The sequence below is a fragment of the Magnolia sinica genome, chromosome 3 (genome assembly GCF_029962835.1).
Source record: "Magnolia sinica isolate HGM2019 chromosome 3, MsV1, whole genome shotgun sequence".
Classification (NCBI taxonomy): domain Eukaryota; kingdom Viridiplantae; phylum Streptophyta; class Magnoliopsida; order Magnoliales; family Magnoliaceae; genus Magnolia; species Magnolia sinica.
The window spans coordinates 21,977,662-21,993,633 of NC_080575.1; the positions used below are offsets into that span (position 1 = coordinate 21,977,662).

The window sequence follows — 15,972 nt, forward strand, 5'->3', positions numbered from 1 at the left end:
TAGAGATATTTCTCGATAAGCGTAACTAGAACGTATCAGGTGATGCCGTGTGCTGCTTGAGCGGCCGATGAAGAAGCTATCGTGCATGAATGGTTACAGGACCTGTGTCAAGAGAAGAACTAGTCACAACCAGAACGTGGGAAGCATTTAGAAAGCAGTAATGGAGAACGGTTATGGAAACTGTCGAAATGTGAGAAGGAACCAGATGATCAGATTAAAGATATAAATAGCAAAGCAAAGCAGCAAGGAAGATCGTCTCATACCAACCCAAACAAACCGAATCTATCTTTCAAATTATCCTCTCAATTATCCCGTCAATTTACATTCCATGGTGTAATCTTTACTTCCCTTGTTAAGCGAATTACATTTCATAGTGTAATATTTACTTTCCAAGCTTGCTGTTTTACATTCTGTAGTGTAACTCGTAGCAATAACCGAGTAGCCGGTAATCTTTAGCCGTAATTCGAGTCTAAGCCCCCGCATTGGATTTAGTTCATCTGCCGGAAAGGTGTTTCGCAACTGTCCTTCGCGACCGATTGTAAGAATCCCTTCTCCCCATTCCATTTGTTTGTCTCGAAAAAATCCATTCATACGGAAGGTAAAGGTGCAACCCATCATTAGGGGACGAACCCCACCCTTTGAATATCGCATGATCCGATTCTACACATTGAGCGAGTGGCTGAATAAGCGACCGATCTCCTTAGATTTTAGTCATACACTGTGTGTCTGCCTATCTTGGCGCTTGGGGTCATTGTTGTTCGGTTTGAATTGAAGCCGCGATTTCAATTCTAGCATGCCTGCGCACCTCGTGCAGAAAACAACAGCAAACACAAAGTAGGGAAGAAGTGGCTTGGTGGCAGAATTGAGGGTCATGTGGCTAATGGTTGGGGACAAAACCAAGTCTTTGCTCGACAAGATCACAAACTGGTGACTTATATTGAATCACATTGCTTATCCAAGATAGGTTGGTAGATGATCCAACTCAAAAAGGAGATGATTTCTAGACCAAGCTTCATAATGAATAGGTATTGCAGAGACTGATGCCTGATGTCCTTACCAGAGGAAGATATCAGCAGTTACACCCACATGACTAGAGGGGAACAAAAACACTTTGTTCCACAATATTGCAAACTGGCAACTTGGACCAAATCACATGCACAAGTTGCTAAATCAAGGGGGTGTTTGGTGCATGGTATTTTATGGGATTAGGTGGGATGTAATTGCATTTGGTCCCGTGCAATTCCATCCAACATTTGGAGAGGATGGAAAGGGTGGGATTAGGTGGAATGGAATTGCATTTAGTCCCATGGAATTGCATTTGATCCCATCCATGAATTCCATGGATTTTGAAATCTACTACACATGTGGGCCCCACATTGATGCATGCGTTTGTCCATGCCATCCATCCACATACACCATTTACACATGACATTCTAGTTATATATGTGTACAAGTGAACGACATCTGTTGTGAATTTGGTCCCTTGATTACAATTCCATGGTCCACCAAACATGATTTAGCTTAATCCGGTGTTTTCCGTGGCAAAAATTTTATCTCAAACATGGGATTGGATGGCTGCAATACCATGGTATTTCCAGACATGCAATCATTGTGAAATAATGATGTTAATCCCATCTAATACAATTCAATACCATCCAATTCCACTGACCAAACTGGCCCCATGGCAGTTTGGTAGACCACCCGACTTCGGTTAACGTAGGAAATAATCGATTTCTACATCAAGCTCTTCACTAGGGAGGTGTTTCATAGACAGACGTTTGATGTCCTTACCATTAAGCATCTGCCCGTGAAAATGACAGACTGACAGGAAAAGGAATTTTTGAAGGAAGAGATTCAGAAAGTGGTTTGGGATATTTATAGGAGAAAAGTGTTGGAACCCTGCTGTTTCACTATGGTGATTTTCCAAGACTGCCGGGAGGTCGGTAAGGAGGATGTTATGTGTTTCAAGAACTCACTCCTTCCCAGGCTAAATGCTACCTTCATCACTCTCACTCCAAAGATTGAAGAGGCACAAAAAATCGAGGACTTTTAAGCCAATAAGCTTGGTGGGAGTATGTATAACTTTTTTCCTAGGGTTCTCTTGTTTAGATTTAGGGTGACAACGAGCCATATCATTAATCTTCAAAAAAAGAAAAAAAAAAAAAGAAAAAGAAAAAAAGAAGAAGAAGAGCCGTATCATCTCCCATTCTTGTGGAACTTCCATTAAGGAGAAATTCTTAGATGGTATCCTTGTGGTGAATGAACACATTGATTAGAGAAGCAAGCTGGGCAAGGTTTGTGCAAACTGCAAACTGACATACTCAGATCCTTGGATCTGAATTGGACCTCTTTAGATTTTAGAAAAGGCTGCAAGGAATATTAGGTGATGGAAGAGAGACTGTGGAATGATTTGTAGCAGTCCAGTAGCCAAAACTACCGACCCTGACCTACCTCCTAAAGGACTCATTTTCAGTCCTTGCTAACAGATGTGAGTCAAAATTCACACAGTACACTTCGCTCCGCCAAAAGTTTGAAAACAATTTAATTGATTTTCTGAATGTCTGTGTTAAAGAAGATTCATGGGACCTTTAACCAGATCACATCATTATCTCGGCTGTCTAAGATTCTTTTCCAAGCTGAAGCGGCTCAAAAATGTCCTATAAGTATCAGAACAAGAACCGGTTTGGCAAAGTATATAAAGATGATAGTTCACCCCTTTCACCTCTTTGGATGAGAATCATGAGCCCTAAGGTCCTAAAACACAGGCTTGTTATCCTTAGTATGGTACACTGAACACCAACGCAACCAGATTGCTGCTGAAGAAGGCACCATCCTTGGGCATCAAACCTGTGCTACCTTAGTAGGGTTTGACAGACCTGTTTATAGTAGCGGTCAAGGATTCATAGGTCGACCCATAACAGATAAATGGGTATTGCTGGTTAGAGATGGCTATCTAGACACACACACACGCGCGCTATTAGAAGGAAGTCATATGCATGGGCAAGTAGCTATCTGATGTTATTGCAGACTATGGTGGTTGATTCACATTACTTAGAAATTGTACATGTGGCATAGATTAACTCAGATTAGATCATCAAAGTTGTGGGACCAACCACGGATAACTCAGCACCTCAAAATCAGATTGATTGAGCAAAATTTAACCTTGGTAAACATTTTCTTGTTGAATTCGGACCATCGACTATTTTTAAATTTCAACTGGCCATTAAATATCTATCAGTTGTTCAGTTATAAAATTAAATCAGTGTAACTTCTTGCTATGATCTACTAAATGGTGGCCCATGATTTGAACGGTTTAATTTGAGTTACTTACGTAACTCCACTAGTGGCCAGTGGGAGTTCTGCATTCTCGCTACCGGTTCCAAGCCCAGATAAAGAAGGGTTGCATCAGGTTGGCAGCCGGTATCAAACTTCTGCCACAAATTCTATCACGAACCCTGACAATCCGACATTTCAAGATGGAATGGTGGAACATAATTCATGTAGCTGACCCCTACTAGTTGGTATAAGGCTTAGATGATGATGAAGAATTTGAGTTACTCCTGTATGCGTCATGTACATTTTCTTAGTGCTTGTGCATCAACCATCACCCTCTGCGAATATCAAAGTATTACTCAATTCCTGAACTAACCCTGTGTATGGGTTGGTTACTATCAATCCTTGTTCTGGGGCAACTTTGGAAGTTTCCTTGGGACAAGCTTGTATGACTAACAGCTGGTTATTGTTCACTTAAGGTTCCCACACGTGTGGTCATGTGGGGTCCAATGTTCATCTGTTTCAGACTTATTGGCTCCTCTCACCATCTGATTGAGCATGTGGATAATCGGGTTAAATATTTGGGGTGATCCATCACATGTTTGATCAAATGGGGCTGTCTGATTGGATATAAGGACCCCAGAATCCAACGACACCACTGAATTTAGTCTAGATGAATCACTTGATGATGCAACCAAATTGTTGAAACGGAATTTGAAATGACTTTGGATCTATAAATTCCAGGTCTGGATCAAACCTTCGGAAAATCTCTTCAAGTGCTGCAGAAATTGAGATTAATGGGCTTCTATACGGCAGATCTTGGATTTGGACTGTGCACAACCTATCCGGATTCCAGGTCTTCTTCAAGAACAAACACAAGCTGGAAAATAATATGAAATAAGGGATTGCTTGGATGATTCCAAGCCTACCTACCAAACTAGTCTAGTATTCACGATATCCCATCTTCTTTTACTTAACGGCAAGATATGCTAAGAAAATCCCTCATTTTATTTTATTTTATTTCATAATCACCATAACTAACCACACTTGTCCCACTTCATAGCCCTTTTATAAACCTAGATACAAAGAAACCTAAATAGTCTATAAATGTTTTGGCATTGTTGCTATTTTTAGACTTTTGTCATATAGTTCAAAATCCTTCATACCCCTGTTTCAGAGCCACCTCTCAGCTTTTGGATGTGCTCTTCCCTGCCCTCCTTTGGAAGGTTGGAGTCATCCTAAGGTAGCTGCCTTCATTTGGCTCCTAGCTTGCGGAAGAATCTTAACATTGGATCTGCAACAGCGTGGTATGATCCTTCTTAATGTCTACCTTCTCTTCAAGAGCAGCAGTAAGTCGATCAACCATCTTTTCTTCCACTGTATGTTCACCAATGAAGTTTGGTCTGCTGTTCTGCTTAAGCTTCAGCATGTCTGGGTGATGTCCAACTTGATTTCCAGCTTGCTATTTGCTTGGTTTGGGAGAAGATCTGGCGGCGACTTCTCCACCATTTGGCACCTAGCAGTGATGGCTTCTCTTTGGGATCTTTGGCAAGAGCAAAACTCCTGCTGCTTTCGGAACTCCTCCTCCATGCGGGTGTCTAGTCATCTTCTCAGAGATCTCAAGGATTGGGAAGGGACCTCTTCCCTCAGTGACACCTCGATTGTTTCTTCTCTCCTGGGATAAACTCTCCTCCAGCTCTGAGTTCAGTTATTATGTTTGGGTTCGGGTTTCGTTTTGGTTTGTGCTTTGAGTTGTGTAGCTTCTCTGTTTTTCCGTGTCTGTTGTGGGTTTAGTTGTATAGTTCTTCTTCTTTTCTCTCTCTCTTTTTTTTTTCTTCTGTTTGTTTTGTTTTGGGTCCTTCGGCCTTTTTGGCTGTTGTGGGGTGTGTTGTATAGTTTTTCTTTTCTTTTCTTTTTGGGTTGCTTTGGCTCCCTCAACAATATTTTTGGTCTTCAAAAAATAAAATAAAATGACAGAGTCAGGACAGAGAGTCTTTGGTACCTGCATTTCAAACAGGATGGCACTTGTGACTTCAAGTTGATGATTTTTCTATTAAACTAAGCAGTTTTTTCGGGTAGAATGGGGACTTGTTGTTTGAGATTCACTCCCATATTCCTGCAATGTTGGGAAATTCATGAAGGTGGAAATTGGCAGAATAAGTAACCTGACCTGATAATAGGGCACACAACATGGATGTAAATCTGAAAAAGTCAAGGGAACCATGACGTCTCAAAATTCAGACAATGTTTAGTGACTTAAAACAATGTCCACATGGTTCAATTTCAAAGTCCTAGCTATCACTTGGTTTTCTGCCGGTGTCTCATTCCCTACTTAGACGTGTTTGTTCATTGAAACTATCAATTTTATCTTTTTCTTGACCATTTCCTTTTTTATGATGGCAGAAGATGTATTGTTTGGAAAGATGATAGTTCATGTCTGGTCATTCTTTTTCTTATACATTATATTGACCAAGCAACCATGTACTGTTTTATTATCAATACATATCTGTAGTCGGTTCAATATTTTCTTTTGGAAATGACATATTTGGTTGTCCTGTAATGATGACAGCTTGCTACGTTTTCTTATTTCTACATCTTTTCTCCTCGGTACAGGTATTTATTAGCAGAAGCCGGGGATACATTATTTGCTTCATTCATTGGAACAAAGCAGTACAAGTAAGCATATGATTATGAATCTTACTTTTGCTTTAGTTTCTACTCTCAATTCCCAATTCTCATAGAGCCTTGTCTACATACAATATCCTTTTCTGTAGGGATGTCATCGCCGATGCAAACATTTTTCAAGGGGCCATCTTTCATGAGGACTTCATTGAAGACATTGAAGGGAATGAAGGCATTGAAGGCGATCAAGTTCTTGGCCAAAACAAGAAGCGAGAAAATCTTGGAAAGACACTTCAATCCAAACCTGATCAAGTGAAAAATAAACCCAAACCTGCTGCTCATCGGGTGAGCATGGATTTATCTTTTTCCTATTTATTCTGGTGTATCAGGCATCATATAACCTACTATCCAAAGACCTAGCTTTTGGCATAAGCTTGCACAATGTTTTTGATCCGTTGTTTTTCTAAAATTTTTCTTTAGGGATTCTTGGCTCGAGCTAAAGGGATACCTGCATTGGAGTTGTACAGGCTTGCACAGAAAAAGAACAGGAAGCTTGTCCTTTGTGGACACTCACTTGGGGGTGCGGTAAGTGTGAATGGATTACTTTCTTCCACTTTGGTGCACTTAGTCTTGCAGATTGTTCTTTTTATCTTGATTCTGATCTCTTGCTTCACTTTGCAGGTAGCAGCTTTGGCTACCCTTGCAATTTTGAGGGTTATTGCATCTTCTTCTCCACGAAAAGAAAATGAAAATGTTCAGGTCAAGTGTATCACATTCTCCCAGCCACCTGTTGGAAATGCTGCTCTGAGAGAGTACGTTTCTTGCTAGAGCTGTCTTCACTACCTGTGTATTTTCTATTTAAAAAGCAAGGTTAACTGCTTACGTGTAACTAAAACTGTCAGGACCTTAGCTTCTTGTGGGTGTTTTCTGCACTTGTGCTCGACACTTTTAACACAAGAATTCATGGTTTCCCTCTTTTTTTTTTTTCCTCACATTTTCCTTCTCTTTTCTTGTTTGTATTTGTGATCCAGTTATGTCCATAGAGAAGGATGGCAACATTATTTCAAGACGTACTGCATTCCGGAAGACTTGGTGCCCCGCATCTTGTCTCCTGCTTATTTTCATCACTACAATGCTCAACTTTTGCAAACTTCAGCTCGTGTGGGAATTGTGGGTCCATCTTTGGTGAAAGATGAAGAAGGATCTGAACAATCAAGAATGCTAAAACCTAAAGAAAATGATGAGGAACAGCTTGTACTGGGGTTGGGACCAGTTCAGAACTCTTTCTGGAGACTTTCCAGGCTTGTGCCATTGGAGGGTGTTCGGAAGCAGTTGGATAAATTTAGAGGGAGAAGAAATGTCCCAGGAGAAACATCATTGATGGCTGATTCTGGGCTGCCAACAGCACTTGATGAAGTAGAAACTGAGCCGCAATCTCTCGAAATCCAAGAGGGTTCTGATGGCATATCTCTTACTCCATTATCTGATACAGATAATGGATCATGTGATGACACAAAGGCCAGCAATATGGCAGGAAAAAGTGGCAGTAAAAACAGGGATTCAAGACAATGGCACAGAGTACCTTATTTGCCTTCATATGTGCCATTTGGACAGGTACATGTCACACATTACTATTCCTTTTTTTTCTTTGCCTTCCGTTGCACCTTTATGTGGGGAGGAGGATAAATAATTGAGCTTTTAGCTGTCAGTATCTTCTGTAAAAGTTGTAAATGGAGAATGAAATCCTGGTGTCAATGGGTAATAGTCTTATTCATTTGCCATTGTTTACTTCGGTTCACGAGATTCTGAACACAATTTTAAGATGCACATCGGAAATTCAGGCTTATCTGTTTTGTTTGTATTTATCCATATGCTTTCTCGTGCATAAACTTTTTTTTTTTTTGAGGAGACAAATGAGTGGATGGAAATCAGCATTTGCTTTGCCATCCCTTACCAGCTGCTAAAACATTTCAACTCCACCTAATTATCTATGGAACTTATAAGTCATTTATGCGTCCATTTTGGTACCAGGATGAGTGAATGATGTAATTAACATCCACCATGCTAAAGTTATCTGTTTTATTGGACTTCTTTTTGTTCGATAAAACAGATATCGTGTAACACGTGCACAGAGAAAGGAAAAAATCATGTAACATTTGTGTTCATATTATCATGTAAGTTGTGATGATTATTTGTAGGTTTCTATTTCACTTTTGGAGTATGGCCTGTATTATTGTATGTGGCATTATAATCTTGTAGACTTTTAGTTGCAAGTACCTTTTTCCTTGTAAACTATTGGTTTTTCATGCTAACATTTTGAGCTATTCATTTGGTACGAATGTGTTATGAATTTCAGGATATTAGTGCTGTGCTTCACTCATCATCATCATCTAAGCCTTATCCCAACTAATTGGGGTCATCTACATTAATACTTTCTGCCATTCTACTCTACTAAGGGCTATAACTTCAGTTAGACTGTATGTCATCTCGTGTTTTCTTACTACCTCCATCCACATCCTTTTGTGCATTCCCCTTGCCCTTTTAGACCCTTCAACTTGTACGATCACTCCTAACCTGCGCAGTTCCTGGTCCCCATTGCACATGATCAAACCATCTACGTCTACTTTCCCTTATCTTGTTACCTGTTGGTGCTACTCCTAAATTCCCTTGCGTGCGTTCATTTTTCAGCTACACATCCTATGGACATGTAGTTCTGTAACTGCCCAACATTCCGTCCCACAGAGCATGGCAGGTCTTATAGCCATCCTATAAATTTCCCTTCCAGTTGGGGTGGTAAATGGTGATCACATAAAACTCCAGAGGCACATCTCCAGTTCTTCCACCCATCTTGAATTCTATGGGCAGCATCCTTCTCAGTCTCTGCACTCTCATGAAATTCCATAGTGCCTTGCTTCACTATGGACTAGTTTATTGAGCAAGGATACTTTTTGCTGGGCTAGTTATTGTTTGCACTTACCTACAAAGAAACTGTAGCTTGTAAGGCGATACATCATTCTTCGTCAGACACTAATCGTATTGCTTTTTTGTACCTTCTATTGTCTGTATCCTGAGCAACCTGAGATATAACAGAGTCTAGGATGCTGTCTTCCTTGAGCTTGATGTTGTCAGTGATAGTGTGTGAGGATGAAAAGAAGGGATTTAAAATTCATTAACAACGAAAAGGATTTTTGGGGGGAGACCACCGTGGTGTCCCAATTAAAGATCTTGTGACTTATTCTATTGCTAATTACAGGACAATTCTCTCAGGTAAGAGGATAAATCAATGACACTGGATGTAAATTAAATTAATAACAGTAAAATGCTAAGCTGTTCATGAGACATTATGATAGCAGACGGGCAACGAGAATAAAGAAAATAAAGAGAGAACGGAGATTTAAAGGTTCTAAGGAGGAGATGTGAGGATTAGAAAGAAGAAGAAGAGTATAGGAGATTAAGAGTAAGGAAGCGATAGATTTCACCGGAATCAGCACCGACGGTTGTCTTGGAGTAGGCACCAAGAGGAGTTAGCACCTCTTTAGTTTTCTTTCTTCAAAACCAAGTTACAATGTGTTTGCTTTTTCTCCAAGAAAACCCCTAAATAAAGACCCCCATGCTGACTTACTTAAAAACAAATTACAAAAATACCCTTGCAATAATTTCTTACAAGAACTCCCCTGCAACAACTTTTCTTAACAGAAAGTGCACGTGCTCTTATTGGGCTCAAGGGGGCCCAACCACACCATCTGGTTGGCTTGGACGAATGGCCGGCTGGCCTGTGGAGCCTGGAGAAGACTCATGCGCCCCACCCCAGCCTTGGTTCTACGTTTGTAGACTTTAAAGCCCTCATCATCTCTACCCAGCTTGGAAAAACTCGACCCCGACGAGTTGGCAGCTTGGTACCTCTCGTACAAATCCAAATTAAGATGTTGAAAATTAGAAGTCGTAATCCATGTGCAATCAGAAACTGGTTTACTGACGCAGGGGAGGACGTGAGGTCGAGCACCGTCTTCCTCAAGAGGATAACTATTCCGAATCCACGGAACTTCTCTGGACTCCTCACAGAGACTTCTCGAATCCACGAGGAAAGAAAGCAGAAAATAGAAATAAATTCTAATAAATTCGAAATTGATTGATGAATAATTGATAATTCCATAATGTGTGTCCTTACACCATTAATATAGAAAAAAAAATAAACTAAAATTCGTAATTACCAAAAATAGCAAAATTCTAACTCTAATAAAAATCCTAATTCTAATAAAACTCTTCTAAGGCCTAATTTCTAAAAATAAAAATTGCAAATAAACTTTCTCTAGAAGAGTCCTAGTATAACTAAAATTTATTTCTAAAAGGAAAGAAAATCTAAAACTCTAAAAAATATTAAAAAAATCGGAATTACTAAAAATAGTAAAATTTTTCTAAAAATTCGTTTTTGAGCTGAAAGCACGCCTTTTCTGACGAAACGGACAAATGCGACCCACAAAGTGGGTCGGTTCACCTCGGATGGCCCATTTCAGTAAAGATTGATAGGTTGTGCGCCCCGTAACGATACCCGGATCAAAAGTTATAGTCAATTCACGGTCCATCTTCTTTTGGCTCAACCATGCTAGGAACGTGTCTGTGACAGGTTCTACATCATTTACCCTTCCATTTAATAAGGAATTTGTGATATCCCCCATCCTTAATAGACACCAATTGATTGTTGCATACGTCTTCAATCTCTTCGTTTACAATATGTGCTGGGGCAACCTTATGGCTTGCTCTTCACGTTCTTCATCTTCATGTTGGCCATGATAGATAGTCAAGTCCTTGACATTGAATGTAGAGCTGATGTGCAAATCTTTTGACAACTCCAAAACATAAGCATCAACGCTGATTTTCTTCAATATTTTGAAAGGACTTGCACTCTTAGAGTGAAGCCTTTGATACTTCCCCTTAGGAAATCTTTCTGGTCGGAGTCGCACCATCACTTGGTCACCTTCCTTGAATTCCACTTAGCGGCGATGCAAGTCAGCTTATGTCTTGTATCTTTCATTACTGATTGCCATCTTCCTTCTTACTTTGTCATGGATGTCACGCATATGTCGGGCAAACGTTTCGGCCTCCTCACCAGGGTGTCCTGTATCCGTTACGATATGGCCGTATCGGCCGATACGTATCGGTAACGGTAGTGGTTGTTACGTGATACGGGGCCGTAACGGGGCACCCCCCAATTCTGTAGCCGTAACGGTCGTTACTGCCTCGTAACGGTAAAAAAAGTCTTTTTTTTTTTTTTTTTTGCTTTCTAAGGTCTGTTTTTTTCACTTTTTTTGAAACTTATTTCTTCCAAACTCTTCCTAAATCATTCTATTGCTATTTTCGACCACTCTTAGCTTGATATTACTGATAAAAACAACTTATATCAAGGATTTTCTTGATTCGAAGCTCCGTGGGCCATTTTCCAGAAATTCCTCAAAAATAGGTATTTATATTTTTTATTCAATGTTTTGCTGTTTGAATGGTAGAATATGATGTGTTAATCATAATAGAAGATATTAGGGCGTGTTTGGCCAGGCAGATTGGAAGGGATTGAATGGTATTAGGGTGGATGGTATCACTTTCAAGGTAATGATGGCTGCAACAGTGGATTGGTGCAAGATCCAGGGGATTGCTATATCCCGGGATTAGATCACCTAGTTTGTTTGGCACGCCCGTCCAATCCCGGGATTGCACCTTCCAATCCCTTCCAATCCGTCGAACCAAACATGTCCATGGCAAAATTGAATGGGATTAGGGTGGATTGGATGGATTTTAAGGTAATGATGGTGATGTCAGTGGATTGCTGGCAATCCCATGGGATTGCTATATCCCGGGATCAGAATCCCGAGACTGTTTGGCACGCCCGGCCAATCCCGAGATTTACCTTCCGATCCCTTCTAATCCCTTCCAATCCCTTCCAATCCGCCCGGCCAAACAGGCCTTTAATGTCCATTTTACATATTGTTGTTGTCATTTTATATTTTTTTTTAATAATTTTTTCTATTTACGCACTATTTTCAGCCTTTTTAAAAAAAAAAAATTGAAAAATCATTTTTTATTGAATGTTTTGCTGTTTTAATGGTAGAATATGATGTGTTAATCATAGTAGAACATGTTAATGTCCATTTTACAGATTGTTGTTGTCATTGTATAATTTTTTATAATTTTTTTCTATTTACGCACTATTTTCGGCCCTTTTTTTTTTAAATTAGAAAAATAATTTTTTATTCAATATTTTGCTGTTTTAATGGTAGAATATGATGCGTTAATCATAGTAGAAGATACTAATGTGCATTTTACAGATTGTTGTTGTCATTTAATATTTTTTTATAATTTTTTCTATTTACGCACTATTTTCGGCCCTCTTTTTTTTTGAAAATTCGAAAAATCATTTTGTATTGAATGTTTTGTTGTTTTAATGGTAGAATATGATGTGTTAATCATAATAGAATATGTTAATGTCTATTTTACAGATTGTTGTTGTCATTTTATATTTTTTAATAATTTTTTTCTATTTACGCACTATTTTCAGCTTTTTATTTATTTATTTTAAATTCGAATATATTACACATGTAAGATATTTTCATATTACATTCATTCTAATATATCTATCATTGATAGTAGATTGTTAGAAAATTAATTATATGAGTTTTGCAGTCAAATCCAGGTTGTCCAGTTCATAAATTCATCAGACAATCCGATACAACTTCTCACCAAAGAGTAGACCGTTACACCACCATAAACATGTTCCAATTTATAAATGAATGCATATTTGGAATGCTTAGAATATTCCGGATTTAATCCATATTTTTTCATTTTTTTTTGGCAAAAAAAATAAAATTGCACCGTTACTGGCCGATACGCCCCCATATCGCCGTTACACCCCCGTATCCGTATCGGTATTGGAGGGCACCGTTACGCCATCCGATACTGATACGAGATACCTTGCTCCTCACTCGGTCGCGCATCTATGGGCAGGGCAATCAAATCAATGGGTTGTCTTGGCTTCATTCCCAACACCACTTTAAATGGTGATAGTCTAGTCGACCGATTAACTGAATTGTTATAAGCAAATTCAGGCATCGACAGAACTTGGTCCCACCTCGAAATATGGTCGCTAACTAAGCATCGTGGTAGATTTCCCAAGCTTCGGTTAACTACCTCTCTTTGACCATCTGTTTGAGAATGATATGCAACTGAAAACTTAAGCTTGTTGCTCATAACCTTCCACAACGTTTTCCAGAAGTAGCTCATAAACTTCACGTCCCTATCGGAGATGATAGATTTCGGCACATGTTGTAAGTGAACTACCTCCCGGAAGAAGAAGGTGGCTATCTTCAGGGCTTCCAAGGTCTTAGAATAGGGAATAAAATGACCCATTTTAGAAAAGCTGTCTACTATGATGAAGATCGAATCGTTGCCTCGTATAGTCTTTGGCAAACCCAAAACGAAGTCCATACTGATGTCTTTCCATGGTTCTTGTGGTACGGGTAGCAGTGTGTATAAACCTGTATTTTGTTTCAGCCCTTTTGCAAGCTGGCAAGCTCGACGTTGCTGCACCCATTTCGCCACATCTCACTTCAACGAAGGCCAATAAAATCTATCTTCTACGAGAGCATTTTTTTTTTTGTCACGCCCAAAATGACCGCCAAGGCCACCCAAATGTAATTCCCGCACTGCATACTGTTGTAGAGAAGTGCCAGATACACGAACGAGTTCTAAAGAAGAGATGCATATTGTGCACACTGATCTTCAAGTGACTTGCTTGCAACCCGTTATGAAGATCTGCATAAATTTGCCCAAAATCATCATCGCCACTGGCCCACTATAATCACGCTTCATTTGGTCGAAGCCGATCACTTCTACAGACATCGTCGTTAACAAATGAGCTCGTCTACTCAATGCATCAACTACCTTGTTCTCAACTCCCGACCTATGTATCAACACAAAGGTGACTTCTTAGAGATAAGCACTCCATTTGGCATGCCTATGGCTTTAACTTCTTCTGGGAATTGATATACTTGAGGGCTTCATGGTCAAAGTAGAGAACGAACTCTTTGCTGATGAGATAATGCCGCTAATGCCTCAACGCCTGCACCACTGCATAAATTCCACATCATTTGTCGAGTACTTCTGCTTGGCGTCATTCAACTTTTCGCTAAAGTATGCCCTCGGGTGCTCATCTTGACCAAGTACCCCTGCGATACGGACGTGAGAAGCATCACAAGTTACTTTGAAGACTTTGTTGAAATCCGGTAGTTGAAGAACTGGGGTTGCAGTCATGTTAGCTTTTATATATTAAAAAGCTTTAGTAGCTGCCTTGGTCCACACAAATTGCCCTTTCTTCAAACACAAAGTAATCGGTGCCATAATGGTGTTGAAATTTCTGATAAATCTCTTGTAAAAGGTAGCCAACCCATAGAAACTCCGCACTTTGTGCACATTAGTAGGAATAGGCCAATCCAACATGGCTTTTACTTTATTTTGGTCAACTTTTACGCCATGGGAAGAGATCACAAAGCCAAGAAATATCACAATTGCACTCATAAAAGTACACTTTTTCAAGTTAATGTAGAGTTTTTTTTTTTGGTGAGAAATCTGATAACTTGTCGAAGGTGATCAATGTGTTCGGAGGCCTCTTTGATATATACAAGTATATCATCACAATAGACAAGAACGAAGCGACCGATAAAGGGACGTAGTACCTGAGTCATGACTCGCATGAAGGTGCGAGGAGCATTGGTCAATCCGAAAGGCATAACCAACCATTCGTAGAGCCTGCCCTTTGTTTTGAATGCTATCTTCCACTCATCCCTAGGTCTGATCCATATTTGGTGGTAGTTGCTTCTCAAGTCGATCTTCGAAAAGACTTTGGACCCTTCCAACATGTCGAGCATATCATCAAGTCATGGGATTGGGAAGCAATACTTGACGGTGTATTTTATTTATGGCACGACTGTCCACACACATTCGCCAACTTTCGTCTTTCTTTGGTGTCAACAAGGCCGGGACAACATACAGACTAAGTGATGCAGGTGTAACGCCTTGAAAATCGGGGGTCGAGTAGAAACCCAACTCCCGAGTTCCAACACATCACTTATGCAACATATTTAATGATGGTTGTATGTTGTCTGTATTAGTGCATAAAACATGAATGAGATTAAGCCAAAACAGCAAAACATAATCCAGGGACAATTGTAGTACGCAAGCGGAAGACTGAAACGAATATGTATAACTTTATAAACCAGTATAGGTCCCCAAAGTATGTATGCGTTGCCAGGTCAATAATTACAAGTACTGTTTCAAAATACAAATTTCCAAAAAAAAATGTGATTGTCCACAAGTATGACCCTGAAGCCCCACCGATCAGAGTGGTTTATATAAACCCGCCTGAATACTGTATATACGAGAAAGCATCCTCATCGTCTGCGAAGTCCGTCTCTGCCTCATCAGTCAGGTCTCCATCTGCAACTAAGACAGAGTCTGGTTGGTGTTTAAAACACCGTCCCGTAACGTGGGAGTGAGTGATCAACTCAGTGGAATAATAAAACAAAGGTTAACATGTTCTCAATTCAGTCAAGCAGTAATGATAAAACAATACAATCAAACATCCCTAAGTACTCTGATTAATGCAAGAATGGTATGTATAAATGATGCATGCCCTCACCTGCACTCCCTCTGCGATCTTCATCTAACGGTCGCGCATGTCAGTCACTTCCTCGTGCTCTCTACTCAACGCCAAACGGCACATGCAGTGCAGTGCATGATCGTGATTACCAAGTTCTTATTAGTCCTTTTCATACAGCAGGATTGGGAAGCTAAGGTACCTCCCTTATATCAATTCCCAAACGATGATCCATTTTAGGGTCGTCAGTCCTAGTAAATCTCATACGATGTTACGGTTCTAGGTCGCTACAAAGGGCTCGTCACCTTATCAATGTAAGCCTAGTTTGTACTCTTGTTGCTACGGAAAGGCTCGTCGCCTCTACACAGTCTTAGAGTACGCTCGAGGTCCCTACAAAGGGCTTGTCACCTTATCAGTGTAGGCCGACAGCTCGAATA

At 40.0% G+C, this 15,972-nt stretch overlaps 1 protein-coding gene across 2 annotated transcripts in view; it reads left to right on the plus strand.

Annotated features, from left to right (window-relative positions):
* Positions 1-15,972, plus strand: part of LOC131239688 (uncharacterized) — an 86,746-nt gene that overhangs the window by 16,305 nt on the left and 54,469 nt on the right. For both annotated transcript variants that reach the window (XM_058237518.1, XM_058237519.1), the window contains exons 3-7: positions 5,887-5,949; positions 6,048-6,240; positions 6,376-6,480; positions 6,577-6,707; positions 6,927-7,509. In XM_058237518.1, coding sequence (XP_058093501.1) covers positions 5,887-5,949; positions 6,048-6,240; positions 6,376-6,480; positions 6,577-6,707; positions 6,927-7,509 — 1,075 coding nt within the window. The remainder of the gene's footprint in view (positions 1-5,886; positions 5,950-6,047; positions 6,241-6,375; positions 6,481-6,576; positions 6,708-6,926; positions 7,510-15,972) is intronic.